Source organism: Lynx canadensis, chromosome F1 (assembly GCF_007474595.2).
Source record: "Lynx canadensis isolate LIC74 chromosome F1, mLynCan4.pri.v2, whole genome shotgun sequence".
Taxonomy (NCBI): Eukaryota; Metazoa; Chordata; class Mammalia; order Carnivora; family Felidae; genus Lynx; species Lynx canadensis.
In genome coordinates, this window is record NC_044319.2 from 1,794,914 (window position 1) to 1,813,130 (window position 18,217).

The following is an 18,217-nucleotide window of genomic DNA, read 5'->3' on the forward strand; positions in this document are numbered from 1 at the left end:
TCTGCTTTGCTCTGAAGCTCTTTATTTTAAAAAACTGCTAAGATCCATGGGGCACCTGGGTGGCTCCATTGGTGAAGCGTCCGACATCAGCTCAGGTCACGATCTCGCAGCTCCTGGGTCCGAGCCCCGGGTCGGGCTCTGTGCGGACGGCTCAGAGCCCGGAGCCTGCTTCCGATTCTGTGTCTCCCTCTCTCTCTGCCCCTCCCCTTCTTGTGCTCTCCCTCTCTCTCAAAAATAAACATGAAAAAAATTTTTAACTGCTAAGATTCAGTCATCACTTTTACTGTACACCAGTCACACAACTTTAAAATGAGGAAGCCAACTGCTGCAGTGTGCAAATCCACTGGCACGGTGAAAAAAGCACACCTGGACACAGGAGACACGCTGTTTACTAGCATTTACTTATCACACTGCCAGGCAGGACACATGCTCTTAGAAGACGGCTGAACCTTGAAAACATCACACTAACTTCGGTCCTATCAACACAAGGTCCACCCCGAGTGCCATCTGCGGAAGAGACCAGAGACCCACTCCCGGTCACCTTCAGACTGGGCGAGTGTGACTCAAGGCTTAAGTGTAGAAGACCGGTGAGCCTGAGGGAGTAAGGAAAAGGAATTCTTCTACGGCAGCACCACGGTAAAGAGCAGAACAGGGTTTGTAAAGGAACCTCCTCCCTGTAAACGTGTCTCTTCCTACACGAATGACACCGTCATAACCAAACACCCCTGAGAATTTCCAGAAAACAGAGGTCATCTGTTTCCTGCGAGAATTTTCTCAGACGTTGTAGAAGCCCACGGAAACAGCAGGTCTACTCACGAGGACTATTCCTGGTTCCTCCGCACGAGAGTACGCTGTTGGCTCACGCCACCTGACCCCGCCGCTCTGTCCCACGCGTGGGACTCGGGCTGCCTCGCAGACACTTCTGACCACGTCTGTCTTCTCTGCCCAGGTCACAGCCCCTTCGGGTCGACTATTTTAAATTACTCGCTTTTGTTTCTCTCATAGCACGCAACCTAGTACCGTATTAGGAAAACAAATACTTTTCTTCTTTGACATCATGAGACCACCTGCCTCTTAGGAGTTTTTTATGGATTACCAAAACAATATTCTTTATGGATAAAATACCGATTTTAAAGATACCACTGTTTAATACCATCTTCAAAAAATGGATTAGAATTTTCCTATCTTGCCTACAACATAAAACAGGAATGCCCGAGGTTCACCCACACGCACGGCACTAACGTGGATACAAACACAGACAGACAAGCCCACAGCCCACAGGCCACTGCCACACTTCCAGGCGGATGAGAGCACGGCCGACTCCCAACCATTACATCTGCACAGCAGGCCTGGGGGCCACTGTGGGTTGTGACGGTCTCCCCAGAGAAGTGGATCCTACGGTTCATTTCTTACCATTAATGAACAGAATAGACTCTGTTCGATTAAAGCTTCTCTCGGGGCTCCTGGGTGGCTCCGTCAGTTAAGCGTCCGACTTCGGCTCAGGTCATGATCTCACGGTTCACGGTTTTGAGTCCCGTGTCGGGCTCTGCGCTGACAGCTCAGAGCCTGGAGCCTGCTTCGGATTCTGTGTCTCCCTCTCTCTGCCCATTCCCCACTCAGTTTCTCTCTCTCAAAAAGAAACAAACATAAAAAAAAAAAAACCTTTAAAGCTTCTCTCTACCCCCTACATCCGTGTTTACAGATGGAAAAGTCCTATAAAACAGGTATCTGAATTTCTGACATCTAGCAAATGCTTCTCCAATCTATGGGCAACAAGTAGGACTAAAATCAGGACTTCAAGTGAAGTAATTGTACATAAATTACTATTCTCAGGCACTGAAACCAGCAAATCATCAAGGATGACATCCTTGGGTCACTGCAGCACAATTAATTAAACTTAGGCTAAATGCAAAATACGCTGAGAAATGCGGTCCCCCGCTAGACCTGCATCAGGTAATGCATTATGAGATGCCTAACCGTCTGACTGCCAGAGAAGCGAAGAAACGAGAACGAGACGTAGACAGACTGTCACGTCTGCCTGACAGCCAACTTCAGGCTGAAGTAACCTTCGGTAAGACCAGGACATGTAAACTAATCAGAAAAGTCCTATCTGTCCCTTTTAGTCATTCGGTCACATCCATCTTGGAGCGGGACAAGGTATCCTGGGCCTACAACGTATGACGAAGGCCATGCTCGTGAACAGCGCAATATTAGAGTTGAGTTGTGGCCAAGCCGTTTGCTTTCCCAAACAGCAAGTGATCAGGAGCTTGTAAGTCTTGAAGTAACCATTTTCAGTTCATTTATTATAAATAATAATCCCCACATTATATGACCACGTAACCATTCATCTATCATAACATAACCAAGAAGTCACAAACGTACCAGTTAGAAACCAGAAGAACCTGAATTTCTAAGAGGCAGAGCTAGAACAGCAACCACAGATACTCGTGTTGGACAGAAGGTGGTTTCAATCTAATCGCCGGGCAATTTCCATACGTCAGGCACAAAACAGGGCCACCAGACCTGCATTCTCCCTGTTGTTGACAGATGAGGACAACGGGGCATCAGGACTGGGCTCCGCCCACTTCTCCGACTGGTGAAGTCCCGCCCTCACACACCCAGCCCCCAGTAAGTCATCCTGATGGCAGGAGAAAAGATACAAAACAGAAAAAGAGGGAATAATAACAATAGGAAGAGAAGTTTCTCTGTTATAGGCAAAGCAAGGCTTGTATTGAAGACAGAATCCTGCACTAAAGAAATAAAAAAATATGCAATAATCAATTCCCATCCACTAGCCAGTCTTATCCCACAGGCAAGACGTTTTCACCACGCTGCCGGGAAAAGCTAAAGAGACGCTGGAAATTCTTTTCTCAGTCAACAGTCTCCCTGATGACGGGTTAGGGCAGTCATTCTCAAAAGTTTTGGTCACGGGGCCCCCAAACTCTCTTAAAAATTACTGAAGCCCCTGAAGAGCATTTGCATGAGTTACAGCTGCTGTCATTTGCTGTATTAAATAGACAATATTTTTCCACTTTTAACTTCTAGTAATTCACTTTAAAAATAGCAATTAAAAATGATCATTATTTTCCAAATAAAAAAATATTAGCTATTAGGACAGCATGCTTTTCTATTTTTACAAATCTCTTTAATGTCTGGTTTAGTAGAACACAGCTGCATTATTTCACTCTCGTTCACATTCGGTGTGTTGTGTGTGGCACGCTGTTCCGGCTGAAGTGTAAGGAAAATGGAGTGCCTTACGGACCCCCTGAAAGGGTCTAGGAGAGGGTCCTCAAGGGTCCTTGGAGCACACTTTTTAGATCCCTGAGTTAGGGCTTTCAATTCAAGACTTCTGATGCTGCAGGTAGTTTAGCCCAAAGAAAAGGAGAATATGGAGAACACTCAGGCAGACCTCAATCCAGGCATCAGTCCCTCTCATGACACGACACGACACGACACGACACGACACGACACGACACGACACGAAAGGAGTGGTAGCTACAAAGTGAACATTCGAACTTTCCCCCTGGTGACTAAAAAACTCGATACAGAATAATTCCAAGGATTAGTTAGTGTAAATGCTAGAGGGCAGGGTTATCCCAAACAGATGAGAAGGACGTGATACATGAGTCATTATTATCATTTGCATGAATCCAACAGTCACTTTCTTGTCCCAGAACTTCAAGGCAGTCCTTGTGGGTGAACGTGAGGTCAGAGAGCAGAGGTGCAAAGGGAGGCCCAGGGAACAGAACGTACCAGAGGCAGCCTTCCAAGAAAATCTGGCTCGGTGTACCCACTGAAAGTGAGGGTACCTACGTACCATGCTGGGGAGAGCGGAGACCCACCACCCAAATCACTTTCCAGAAACCCTCAGTTCCCCCATTGAACCCCAGTTGGGAAGGGCAGAGACACAGGCTGGACACTGAGGCTGCGCGACGGGTGGGGCACAGAAACTAGGAGCCTAGCTCGGCAGCCCCTAGCCTGGTCAACAGCTGGAAACCCTTTGTTACTTTAACCAACACCCTCGACCAGACAGATGTCCAGAGTGAGCCTGTCCAAAGAACTATCTTTCACGAGTAATCAAAGATACATAATGGGTCATGTTTTCAATTCAGGTACTGGGATTGTTTCAACTTTTCTTATCAGTATCTTGGCACAATCACAAAAGCACAAAAAGATCCGAAAATTCCTAAATGTCAGCAACAGTCCATTAGAACTTCTGATAGGTTTTAGATTAATTATCTCTACGAAGAGCTGGTAAATTTCAGTCCCAAACAAAGCAGCTCAGGATCTGAATAAGTAGGTGTCACAATGCACGGCACACATTGTTTCCACGACTTTCCAAGACACACAACTTCAGCTGTGTCCCGGTGGTCTTCTGGTGACAGCCTGAAAATCACCGCTCTCATCTGACCAGAATTCTCTTCCATGGAAAAGGACATCTGTATGTAATGCACACGCTAACTCTCTTAATAAATCACTGAACTGTGGGCTTAACATCAACGTATCTGCGCTCTAATTTCATTTTAACATCTAATAAAGAAGTTAGTAAGTTTCTTTTCCCTACCGTGAGCTACTTGAAAACAAAACTGTGCCCGTGTGCTTTTCTTCCTAGAACCCAGACTCAGGTTCATAGAGAAATCAGCTTTATGCTGAACTACGTTTTCATTTCCATGTCTTTCTCTCAAGCCGGGGACTTTCTTCATCTGACAGCGGGGCCATTTGGTCTGCAAACACGCCGCCCCCCCAGGCTACAGGGGGCGTGGGGCGTGGGAAACGACCGGTTGGGATTTTCTCATGCACACACTCACCTAAGGGGACACGGTGCCGGAACACGGGCTTCCGGCTCAAACTCGCCTGGCCCTCACTGAAATCTCCGGTTTCAGCTTTCCTCTCTTGTCAGGACCCCCAGGCTCCCGCGGCCCCCTTTCCAAACACCGCCGGTTGCTGGGGTCCGGCTTCATCCACAGGATCCTCGTGCTCCCAGCCTCCCACTGAGCGGCATCACGAGGCTCTCAAAGCGACCACACCTACCTTCTGCCCCAGGACAACCCGATCATCGGCTCCTTCCCTGCCGGCGGCCTCCCCGCCCTGGCACTTACACCGTTACACTGCACGCACTTTTCACACTCAGCTCACAGCGCCACCTCAGCGGGAACGCACGCCCAGCTGCTCCGGCGAAAAGCAGCCTCGCTCCCCTTCACGTGGAACTTCTTTCGGGTTATAGCTGTGTCTTATGCTACGAGACCAGAAGAAGCCTGGAGGAGATCTGAGTCTAATCACTACCCCTGGCATTTAGATGCACTCATACGATGGATGAATTCGCTAATTTCCCGTGAGGAAATAAAAGCAACGAGGCAGGTCTTCACCAGGGGGTAAAGCCAAGGAAGAAGCCGGAGAAAATTTCAAAGTCCCTCTACCACTTTTTAGTCCTCGAAGTTAATCCACACAGCAGGATTTTCTAGGAATTTATAAATATCAGCGTTCAAAAGTAACATTTTATAGCTCGCTACTGCTAGCGCCTTCATCTCCTGTAACTCCCATAACGATATCCTAACACGTTCCCACAAGGGAAACCACTTTGGAGAAGGTGCCCACCAGAGGAGGAGACATCCTGGGCTCCAACTGTAAGTGCTTTCCACCGATTCACAATAAAAGACCGTGACATTTTACTGAAAGACATAAAGCAAAAAACAAATGAAAGTTCCTTTCTTTCCTATTTTCTCACCCTAAAGTGACTTCCCTCAAAAGCCTCTTAAATGCACTTTGAAGATGCCATTTGAGAAGCAGAGGAGTGGCCTGAGGGCCAGAGGACCCAACCCCAGGCCGGCCTCCCTCAGGGTCCTCGGCCTCGGGCCTCCTCCGGGTGTGTCTGTCAGGTTATGCAGGGCCTGAGGGAACCCATGTCTCCCCTGCCAATATCTGTGACTAGAAGCCGGGGTCCCAGTTCCTGCAGATCAACCTCACCTTACTGTGAAGACTGACTTCATAAGCAGAAGAGGGAAGGGCAAAAGTGAAGCAGCAGGTGACGGTGACGCCACCTCCAAAAAGACAGTCCCACCGACCGACCCCAAACCTGAGGAGCAGCTAATGCTTCCTGTTTCTAAAGGTTATCGTGCGAAAAGAAAAGATAGGACGAAACAGGCAGAGAGGGAGAGATTAGGGCCTGAGGTCCCGGGGGGGGGGGGGGGGGGGGGGGCGGGGAGGCGGCAGAACACATATTCTGGAACAATGCTGGGAGCGCTGACCTGGCTGACCTGGCCTAAGGTCCCTGTAAAGAATGTAACAGACCCCACCTGCGCCCCCTCAGGTCCCCCTAGGAATCTGACTGAAGACCTGGCTGAAAATAAGGAGTGGCATAAAACCTGCGCCACACCAGGGACCACGTGGCCACAGACGGGAGCTGAGCAGGACTGGACGACCCAGCCCCTGTGGCTGCCCAGCAGTGAGGGATGAGGGGAGAGGGATGGGAGTCACCAGAACCTTACAGAACAAGGACCCCTGCCTACTGTCGTGGGCATTCGCTCTCGCGTGTCCCCTCTCTGTAACAAGAGCTTCCGTACTCCTCCTTCCTCATCTTCTACTCGAATCAACTTCTACCTGCTGCTCATTTTACTGTGCCCACACCTTCCTTGTTCGACGCGGCGAGACAACGGACCTCAGTATGAGGCAGAAGTTCTGCGACAATAGTGACAAGCTTAAGTGACCGAACAAACTAAGTGGAAACTACCACCCAAGGTCACGTGTGGGATCCTCCCAGGGTCCGATCCTGTACGGTTTTCTGGGGGCACTGAAGTGCTCCCAACGCAGGTGTCCAAACCGAAATCTGTGCCTCCCCACCCCCGTCCCTGTCCGCTTAAGGCCACGTTCACCACGGCCCCTGCCGGACACATGTGGCACCACCTGACCACGGCATAGCCTCGTCCCGGCCCGCCCGGCACACCACCGGACAACTGTAAGCGAGTCAGGGCACAGGGCCACGTCGCGGCTGTGGCCCGGGGCCAGTCCCCGGACTTGTGCAGGCTGTGCCCCCGCCTCTCACAGGAGGTCACGGCCGACCGTGGGCCATTACAAAGACCACAAGTGACGCATGCACCCGGTCGGGAGCCGGCGGGCAGCAGGCACCTGATGAACACGTCGTTCCCGCCTCAGCCCTGCTTTAAGGACAAAATGCCAACGGACGGGCATGGAAGGTCATAGTGTCACCTGTGCTCCACTCAGCTCGCTTTTTGCTGGGGCTGTTTCACTTCCGGGGCAGCATCACAGTGGCACCAACCTCCTGCCGGGCAGCCCTTCCCGTCCTAAAGCACCCACCTGGTCACAGGAGCACTCACCCAGTGTCCCCCAGCCCGGCACCGAGTCGCAGGCCCTCCCAGCCTCCCCGACTTCTCCCTCGGGGTCCCCTCCTCCATAACCCCTTGCGCCCAGGCCACCACACGTCTCTTTGTTGTTTCCCAATCTCCCCAAGTTCCAATGCCCCCAACCCCATCTAGAATGTTCTACCACTCATGAGGCCTACTCATTCTTCAAAACATAACTCAAGTGTCATCTTCTCTTTAAATCCCCCCTTTGACCCTGGAACCTTCTCGGGCATTCCAAAGGCCTTTCTGCATACTTCACTCACAGCACTTCCACACCGTGTGCCAACGAGCCGCTCTCGTTTCCAGCAGCTCTGGCCAGACTGGAAGCCCAGGGGCCGGGGACGGGCTTCTCTGGCGAGAACATTCCCAGTGCCTGGCACAGACCCTGCGCTCAAAACGTACAGGACAGCTTCTGCAACATGACCTCAGTATTGTCCTGTGGATACTGCCACCTTCAGGACTGAAAACTTCAGGACTGAAAGTGTTGCTGGTAACTTAAGATATTTCTAGAAACTTTTTGAGATTTTTAAAATCCAATTAATTCTAAAGCATATCTCAAAAACATTAAAAAATGCTGAGATAAAATTCATATAAATGCTCCCATTGAAAGATATATCAGACCAAGTTTCGAGCAAAAAAAAAAAAAAAATTAATGGAATCTCTCTATATTAAATGTTTTAAAAATTAAAAAAAAAATTTTTAAACATGAGGATTTCTTTGACTGTGGTCCCATCTTCAATAGCTATAAAATAATATCTATCAAAAACAGTCTTAGTTAATGGTAAGGTATTTGAAGGTGTTCCTTCTACAAAGGTATGCTTAATCTTGGTTGAAAAGAACAAAAGCAGAACATACTTGCTGGTTTCAGTCTGATTTTCCTTTTAAACAAGTGAGTTTAAAAGATTATTTCCTATTTTCAAATGACCTGGCCCTTTCTCAAAAACAGATTGTGCAAATTTCCCTCCACTAATCATCACAAGGACTAACTGTGTATTTTATGTAACCCACAACTATTATCTGCAAAACTGTTATAAATGTACTTGACAAATAACACAGAAATGAAAAATAATCAGTCTGGATAACACATTTTGAACGTAACTCTTTAAAATCGAGTCTACGTCCGTTAGAGAAAGGAGACCGAGAAACTGTAGCATTTGGTATAAAAGAATGAAGCCTAATTCAATTCTTTTTCAAGAATGTTAGAACATGTGATTTGTGTTTTTTAAATTCCAAATATAACTGGCTGTATTTAGCACCTCCTGTACTTTCCAGTATATTAGATAATTGCACAGCAAGTTAAAAACAAAATAAAGGAAAACATTCCTGCCACCCTCCCTTTTCATAAAAGAGATGGAAATATCACACACACACACACACACACACACACCCCACACAGAGTACCTTATAAAGGTCAGTATGAATAGCCCCAAAGAAAGCTGTTTTTTAATTAAAAAAAAATTTTTTTTGAGGGTTTAGAGGACTCGGGGGCAAGGGAGAGAGAAAGGAAAACCGGGCTATTGCGGGTTTTGGCAGAACGGACGGGTTAGTGACCGCTGCCCCCGCCTGGCGCCTCGGCGGCCAGGGGCCCCCGACCCCCACGTAGGTCAGAGAGGCTTCACGGTCTCGTCTGTGTGTGCACTGGGTTTCTGAAGAAGACGCTGTCTGAACAAAGTGTGTATGACTTTAACAAGCCTAAAACTTACTCAGAAGGATAAACCGGTATTCAGTGGCTAATACTGACGTTAACAGCTAAACAGCAAACAAAGAAACAGAAGTATTCAATATAGAAAAGTGGTTTTAAAAAGTGCTAACCGTGAAGAAGCAGGAAGACGGGGATCTGCAGTCGCTTTACCTTTAGGAATGTCTATTTCTGTTGCTTCTGATCAGAGATTTATTGGGTATATTGTTTGTGTGGGGAGGGGACACACAAGTTAAGCTTTTTCGACTTGGTTTTGGCAGGAAGACAATGGATGGTTTCAGCAAGGAACTGGCTGTGGACCCAGAGCAAACAGCTGTGGAAGGCAAGGCATGCTCCAGATGAGAGGGGACATTACTGGGGGTGTTTGCTTAGGTGGCTGGGAGGGGCCCCCTGAATAATACTGGGGCGATACGTCCGGATCCCAGTTTGGAGATCCACGGAAAAAATTTTACCCTTCTGCTTCCTAGCATCTGAATCCTCCTGTGCCTCCATTTCCAAGCCAATTAATTAATGCCATCAAAGATCAGAAGTTACCGTTTATCTACAGTAATTTATGAAAAAAGTCATTTCCTAAAAAGATCAGACTATAAAGAACACGATCCCTCTCACATGCTTTGTTTTCTCTAATGAAACTGCCATCAAACCAAGGGCCTCTGTGCCTTGACAGGGGCCACGATGCAGGGAGACAGTTAAGACGGGCCAGCCTGTCCTAGCAACCTCTCCGTCGCCTCAGCCCACGGCAGTACAGGCTCAGGCTGCGACACAGAAGAGAACAAAACTTCAAGACCAACTGAGAAGACTCTGCTAAATGTTTCTGCCTTACCAAAACGTTTGTAGCTAGTGAGATGATGGGCGATCTTCGGAAATTACAAGAAAATGTAATTGAGTCTCTCTACATTAAGACTCATTAACTTCAAAAGATCCAGATCAGAAGAAAAAACATTAATTAGCATTTGCCTTTCGAAAGCCAACTATCGGACTACATGCTGATAAAAACAATCCTTTCCATTTAATTAAAAAAACCTGGATGACAAGATAAAAAACAATCATTTTAACCACTTCGACAGCATTCAGTTCCTAACGTAAGTCCACCGACACTCTTCTGAAGGTTGAGAAATAAAAATACCGCTCGTCTGTTTTAAACACAGCGAAGCCGAATGTCACTGTCTACATACCCCCTCCACACTCTGGTCCTTGGATTATGTGTTATGCAGCTGGCCTCTTCATGGGATGTGAAGGGTCACAACTCTGGTTTCTTCCCTAGGGTGAGACCATGACGAGAGAGGAGCAGCACTGTGCCCGCGACGGCGCCCACAAGGGACCCCCACCGGCGGCACTTCGACCATCCACACCCATGACTGTACACACCGGCAAGCGGTCCCATGCTATCTTCTGCACTTAGTGACACATCAGAAGCTCCAGAGGCCTATTTTCTCAGATCGACAGGATGTAAGAGCTATGTACAGATTATCTGCAGAAATCTTAATTTCCTCAAAAGATCTAACATAAACCATCTACAGGCATAAGAACGTAGTTTCGGCAAGATTCCCAACTGTCTTCTTGCTCTGAAATTCGTATCTGAAATAGACTAACACATGGGCTAGATAAGGCATGGTATAAATAAGGTATCTAACATATCTATGATAGGTTTTCAAACTCTGTACCTTCAACAGAATATCCAAAATTAATCTCTCTCCCCTCTTAAAATACACAAATTTTGTTGATAGCACATTCATATCATCAAGATCACTACTAACAACACAACAAAGGCAAGAATAATTGTACTTCTGTTGTTTTACATAAGACACTTACTTTCAGAATATAAAACCTATCTCCCCAAAGAGATAACCACACATTGGTGTATTTCGTTTTCAATTCTGTGGACCAAAATTAAAACACAGCTTATCTCTGATACCTATATAGTTTTAAATCCTGGGTTTTTACAGTGAATTATCTCTGCAGATCTTTAACCATCATCAAGTGTCAGAGGAAATGCAATTCATGGCTTGCACCACCTGAGGGCACTCCTAAAAACCTTTAAACAACTTTCAGAATCCAGTTCTTGCCTACTAGAATGAGGGAAACCCAGTCCTACTTGAGGCTCATGGGCTCAGTAGTGGCTTCAAAAACGTGTTTCAGAAAACACTTGTGTCTTCATACGAGGTGAGATGATAAATACATGTAATTTCTATCCACTGCACATTCTCTGAGCCTCACATCCGTGCAACAAAAGCTGAGGTTCTAGAGAAGAATGAGCATAACTAACTTACAAATGACAGGGTTACAAATTTACTAACTAACCAATCTCATAAGACTATCTTCAGGCTCTACGTTTAGCATCAACAAACAAAAGTTCACCTTTCTGTGGAAAACAACAAAAATTCAAGAATTATTTCAAATCTATTTAACACATACACACACATGGCACCTCGGTTCAAGGAAATGAGTAAGCCTGGACACCGTACCTGTTTCCTGTGAATTCAACACCTCTAAGGCATGCATCATGGCACTTGCGAAGACATTGGCATCCTCCTTGCTGCCAAAGTTGAGGCCATACACCTGTCTGGCGTCTCGCCACTGGTGGAAGGTCTGTGTAGCTTGATTGTACTTCAACCCTTTAGGAATGGCACAGTTTATCACGACCTAAAAGACAGTAATTCCTTATAGAGTCAACCCAGTAAGTGGCAATATCAACAAATCCTGATTGGATAGACTCATTCAAAACTGGTCCTGATGGACCTTGGCCAAAACAAAACAAAACAAAACAAAACAAACTGGTTACAACAACTATCAATGGTAAAATCAGCCTGTAAAAATAACGGTCTGATGGAAGTTAGCTGTCTGATGGTTACAAAGGTCTGGCCTTTAAACAGTAAATCAGCAGGACAAAAGAAAATCCATATCTTCGTTAAATACATTTTTAACATGTTTACTAAAGCATTATCGGGGCGCCTGGGTGGCTCAGTCGTTTGAGCGTCCGACTTCGGCCCAGGTCATGATCTCGAGGTCCGTGAGTTCTAGCCCCGCATCGGGCTCTGTGCTGACAGCTCAGAGCCTGGAGCCTGTTTCGGATTCTGTGTCTCCCTCTCTCTCTGCCCCTCCCCCGCTCATGCTCTGTCTCTCTCTGTCAAAAATAAACAAACATTAAAAAAAATAAAAAATAAATAAAGCATTATCAATTCAGAAAGCATACAAAACGTAAGCACGTATTTCAGTGAACGTTCCCACGTAGCCAAAATCCTGATGGAGAAATAGGATGTTAACACCAGAAACTTCCTTCCTAAATGCTCCACCTCCCAAAGGCTCTAGGGCAGTTCCACCTCCCAGATCAGGCCTGCAGCTTTCTGAACTTCATGGCACATGACTCAAGCACAACTGTGTGTGGGCGTCATCGGTCCGCTGCGAGCGGCTGTGCTTTGTCCTCTCCCGCTGCTGCTGCTCGGTGGCACCCCATCGTACAGACCATGCCTATTGACCCATCCTCCCATACTGGACATTTGGATTACTTGCAGTTCAGCGCTATTAAAAGCAGTGATGTCACGAACATCCCGCACATCTTCCGTCTTCCAGTACATGAGCACCCACTCTGTCGGGCGTATACCCGGGAGTGGGGTGGTCACGGGCCAAAAAGATACGGTTCGGCTTCAGCAAAAAACTCCACGTGGCATTCCAAACTGGGTCTGCCAATTTTCACTCCCCTGGCAGCATGCGACAGCTTGCACGAGTGCACAAACAACACCACGTTATTGGAACTGTATTTCTCTGATCACTAATGAGATTTAGTGCTTTTTCATGTTGTAACGGCTATCTGGATACCTTCTTTTATGAACACTGCTTTAATTAAATCTCTTGCCCGTTTTTGTACTGAGCCATCCATCTTTTTCTTTATTGATTTGTAAGAGTCCTTTATATATTCTGAACAAGACCCCCGTTACCTGTGCTGCAAATATCTTCTCCCCTAACGGTGTCTTCCGATGAATGGAAGTTCTTAACTTTTATTCGGTCCAAATTAGCCTTCCTTTCCTTTCACAGTTAATGCTTTTATAACCTGCTTAAGAAGTGTTTCTCAGTCCCAAGACCATGAAAATACTATCCCGTGTTATTTTAGGAGCTTTATCATTTTAACTTCCAGAGTTACATCTCCAATCCACCCGCAGACGGTTTAGGCCTCTGGTGTGAGAGAAGGCTCGAGTTTCCTTCCCAGGATGGCCGTCCAATCGATCCGGCACTATTAACTGTGCTTCAGGTTTCTACTTTCCACAAATCAGGTGGCTAAACAGCTCCATTTTGTTCTACTGGTCAGATGCCCACCTGTGAGCCAAAAGGAGAGTGTCTCCCTCATCGTAGGCTTCTCCTAAGCCTTGACTGCCGCTGGAGTGCTGTCCTCCTTACTCTGCCCTTCATTCTTCCAGGGCTATCTTAAATCCTGTGTGCGGCCACAGCTCTGTATTCACACGATTCATTCTGTGTTGGTTATGCCATCTGCCAGTCTCTGCTTTTCACTGGAGTGTTCAGTCCACTTATGATGTTTCATATAAATTTGGGTCTAAATCCATCCTACCTTCTTTTGGACTTAATTATTATTACCCTTCTACTAGCTCTAGTCACACCGCTGTTGTGCTAGCGGCTGCCCTAGAGATCACAACAGGCACCAAAACATGACTGTCACATTTATGCAACAGCGGATCGCTTAGGATTTGCCCACATTTACACTTTCTGCTGCATTTTATTCCTCCTGCCCTCTCCAGGCTTCTGAGGGGACCCTTTCTGATCCCGAAAAACACGCTTTAGAACTTCAATTTCTTTCGATGCAAATCTCCTCGTGATGAATTCTCTCCATTTTTGTCAGAAAGTGTCTTTAATTCACCTTCATTTTTGGAGAGGATTTTTATCAGGTACAGAATTTGAAGGCGTCACTTGTTTTCTTCCAAGCCCAGTACCTTCCTAGCTCTTGCTGGTTCTGCCACTGGTCAGCTGGTCAGTCAGCTGACCACTCTCGCTCGCTTCAGTCTTGTTTCCACTGGCAGCCCGCAGGCCTCACCCTGCGAGGCGTGAGCGTCCGGTGTTCGCGACGGGACAGGTTTAGATGGTTTTCTTTCCATTTACCTACTTTAGGTCTACAGCATCTCTAAGTTGACATTCTATTACAAACTTGAAAACTCTTGTTCATGATCTCCTCAGTTTTTCTTCTGCCCTCCATCATCTCTTCTCCTTCGGGCCCCCAATTACACACACAATTTCCACTATATTCACTAGGTCTTTTTTCCCTTAATCCCCTTCACCTCTTTCGCCCAATCCCCCCACCTCCGCCCACCCCCATTTATTCTCAAGATTCATGAGCCTTTGTTTTTTAGATTCCACATGTAAGTGAAATCCTATGGTATTCATCTTGTCCCTACCCTCCAGATCCATCCCGGTCGTTGCAAATGGCACTGTGTCTTTCTGTGTACCTGGCGGAGTAATCCTGTGTTGGTCATGTGTCCCAAATCCACTGTATCCTCGGACCTAGGATTTGGGCCTGGGTAGGGCCAGAGCCATGGCTGGGTTAGGGTTCGGACCCAGGAGAAGACAGGGGCCTATCCACCCACAGTGCAGAGACCTCTCCAGAGGGCAGAGTTGAAGGCAAGGGTCACAGTTTCTGTTTTAGGACTACACTGAGGTTTGGGTTAAGATTAGATTTTCATTCAGGGGCACCTGGGTGGCTCAGTCGGTTAGGCGTCCAACTTCGGCTCAGGCCACGATCTCGCGGTTCATCAGTCCAAGCCCCGCTTCGGGCTCTGTGCTGACAGCTCAGAGCCTGGGGCCTGCTTCAGATTCTGTGCCTCCCTCTCCCTCTGCCCCTCCCCTGCTCACGCTCCGTCTCTCTCTCAAAAATAAACAAAAAAAGATTAGACTTTTGCTCAGAATCATACTCTCCAGTTCCATCCATGTCATTGCAAACAGCAATGTCCTTCTGTGCTCCTGGCTGCGTAACATTCCACCGTGTACACATACGTCTTCTCTGTCCATTCGTGTGTCAGTGGACACCTGGGTTACTTCCACATTTTGGCTACTGTAAGTATTGCTGCAATAAACGCAGGGGTACATATATCTTTTGGAATTAGTTTTTGTTTCCCTGGGTCTCTTAAGCTCTTTTTTATACGCCCATGTTTTTCTCTCCCCGAGTGTCTTAGCTTCAGTCTGAACATTTTCTTATGATCTGTCTTCCAGTTTACGAATTCTTTTTAGCTGTTACTAATTTGTCATCATAGTCATCACTGACCCGTCAGTATCAGTTATTCTTCAATTCTGAAATGTCCTTTGGTTCTTTTTTCAAGCTTCCAGTTCTCGGCTGAAATTCTCACCTTTGTGCTATTTCCCTGAATATATTTAGTATTAGTTATTTTAAAGTCAATTTCTGATAATTCAGCTGACTGGATGGACTCCCAGTGGATCTGTTCTATTACTGCTCCTCTTGTCTCCTCATATGCCTGGTTACTTTGACCTAACGCCAGACATTGTGTGTGGACAACTGTATGGAAAGTCTGAGACCCACAATGATGCTCTAGTTTTCCAGGGAAGATTTATGTTTGCTTCTGGCAAGCAGCTAGGAAACTAACAATCTGAAGTCAACTTCATCCAACAGTGAACGAAGCGATTACAGGCTGGGCTTCAGTTCCCATAAAGGCCAGCCTCACTCTGAGTCAAACGTCTTCCCACCGGACAGGGCTTCTGGGTCCCACATCACAGCCTGGGGATTACCAAGAAAGCTCTCCCCTCATTAGCAAGCCCCAACTTTGTATTTTTGTTCTGCCGGTCCCAGGAGTCTGCCAAAAGCCCTGCTCAGTCCTCTTTCAAAACCAAGACATGACTCAGAGGTCTGAAGCTGGGCTCACTTCTCTGGTTCTCACTTCTTTCTGATCTTGGACCCAGAATTCTTCTTTGTCATGTAGGCTCTCCAAACACAGTTTCTTCTCAACATTCTGTCCAATTGTTTTAGTTCTCACAGAGAAGCTCTATGTTACCTCATCTACCAATACCCAAACTTGAAATTATTTTTAAAATATGGCCCTATATTGTAAAATGTATAAAATATGAAGACCTTATACTAAGTGAAATAGGCCAGACATAAATCGACAAATACTGTCTCATTCCACTTATCTGAAATACCTGTAATAATCAAACTCATTAAAAAAAAAGAGGAAAAAAAAAAAAGATAGAATGAAGGCTGCCAGGGACTAAGGAAGAGGAACACAGGGACTTTCTATTTAACGGGTTTGGAGTTTCAGTGTGGGAGGATGAAATGGTTCTGGAGATGAACAGGGGTGATGCTCAATACTGTGAAGGCACTTAATGCCACTGAATCGTACACTTAAAACTGGGTAACATGGGAAATTTTACATTGTGTGCACTTTACCATAATTTAAAAGAGGATGGCCTTTTGTCATGTGATGTTTATAAGCATCGGGGTGGGGGGCCACACACAAGCCATCCATAAAGGTGTAAGTCTCACCGCAAGGTGGGTCTGTATCCCTACTTGGCAATCAGTCTGAAAAGGTCAGGCAAAAAAAAAACCAGCCACATTCACTTTTTCAATTGTTCAGTAACAGAATGTTAAGAGAAGGGGGAGAGATTGTTACTTAAATCACATTATGTCATCACTGGTTCACTTTCTCCACTGTGAGAAATTTAACACATTCATTCAATTGCTTCATTCATTTTTTTTTTTTTAATTTTTTTTTTTTTCAACGTTTATTTATTTTTGGGACAGAGAGAGAGAGAGCATGAACGGGGGAGGGGCAGAGAGAGAGGGAGACACAGAATCGGAAACAGGCTCCAGGCTCCGAGCCATCAGCCCAGAGCCTGACGCGGGGCTCGAACTCACGGACCGCGAGATCGTGACCTGGCTGAAGTTGGACGCTTAACCGACTGCGCCACCCAGGCGCCCCGCTTCATTCATTTTTAACTTTCAAGGGTAGGCAGTGCCATACATCACCTCGAGAAACTTTATTTTTTATTCATTTATTTTATTTTATCAAGTAGGCTCCACACCCAACATGGGGCTTGAACTCAGGGGCCCTGCAATCAAGAGCAGCGCCCTTCACTGACTAAGCCAGCCGGGCACTTCTCTACAAACTTCACAAGTAAGGGAAAGCCCGCGTGTTCATTTAACACTAAGTGTTTGCTGGGTGTCCACTAGGGGCGCCCTCACGTCCGGACCTGACAATAATGCGCGGGTTATTCTCTAGATTAATGGTGACGCTCCATCCTACACGTGCTCACCCACTCCCCGCCGGACCCTAACGAGCACACTGTGCACTGAACGCCTAACTCTTCCTGGTCTCCTTGGTTCAACACCTGATCTCATCTGCGAAGTTGTCCACGACCCTCTTCCCTGTCTTCTCAGCAAACATCCTTCTTGTATACCTCTCTGTGCTGCGAATGGCACGTACCAGGCTGAAACCACTCACCGCGTGTCTTCCCCCCCATTCCCTACTGCCGCCCTCCTGCAAACCCAAGCACGGTGCCCAGAACACAGGAAGCACCAAGTGGGAAGCAAAAAAAAAGGGGGGGGAGGAGTAGGTGATTTTTTAAACGGCTCTTACTACAGAAAGTTTAGACACTGTTTAATAAATTATAGTCTGTTTCAGCTTCACTGATAACCATTGAAAAATATAACAAGGTACTCTGGAAAACCAATTATTTATTAGATTTATTCTTAGGTAATCATTTTTGTTACTCCAAGCAATATCTTTATAAAATTATACAGCTGACCCTCGAACGACAAAGGTTTAAACCACATGGGTCTACTTACCCACAAACATTTTTCCAAAATAGTCTTGTTTACAGTCCTGTAAGTGTATGTTCTCTTCCTCATGATTTTAAGAACATTTTCTTTGCCCCACCTTACTTTAAGAACAAAATGAATAATACATATAAACTACAAAATATGTGTTCATTGACTATGTTATTGGTAAGACTTCCAATCTAGGGGTGCCTGGGTGGTTCAGTCGGTGAAGCGTCAACTTTGGCTCAGGTCATGATCTCACAGTTTGTGAGTTCGAGCCCCATGTCAGGCCCTGTGCTGACAGCTCAGAGCCCGGAGCCTGCTTCCGATTCTGTGTCTCCCTCTCTCTCTGCCCCTCCCCTGCTCACGCTCTCTCTCAAAAATAAACATTAA

General features: G+C 46.4%; 1 protein-coding gene across 1 annotated transcript in view; it reads right to left on the bottom strand.

The window, feature by feature from the left end:
- The window catches only part of ENAH (ENAH actin regulator), a 138,143-nt gene that overhangs the window by 47,720 nt on the left and 72,206 nt on the right, over window positions 1-18,217 (bottom strand). The window contains 1 exon segment of the mRNA XM_032591857.1: window positions 11,523-11,700. Within this exon segment, the coding sequence (XP_032447748.1) occupies window positions 11,523-11,700 (178 nt within the window).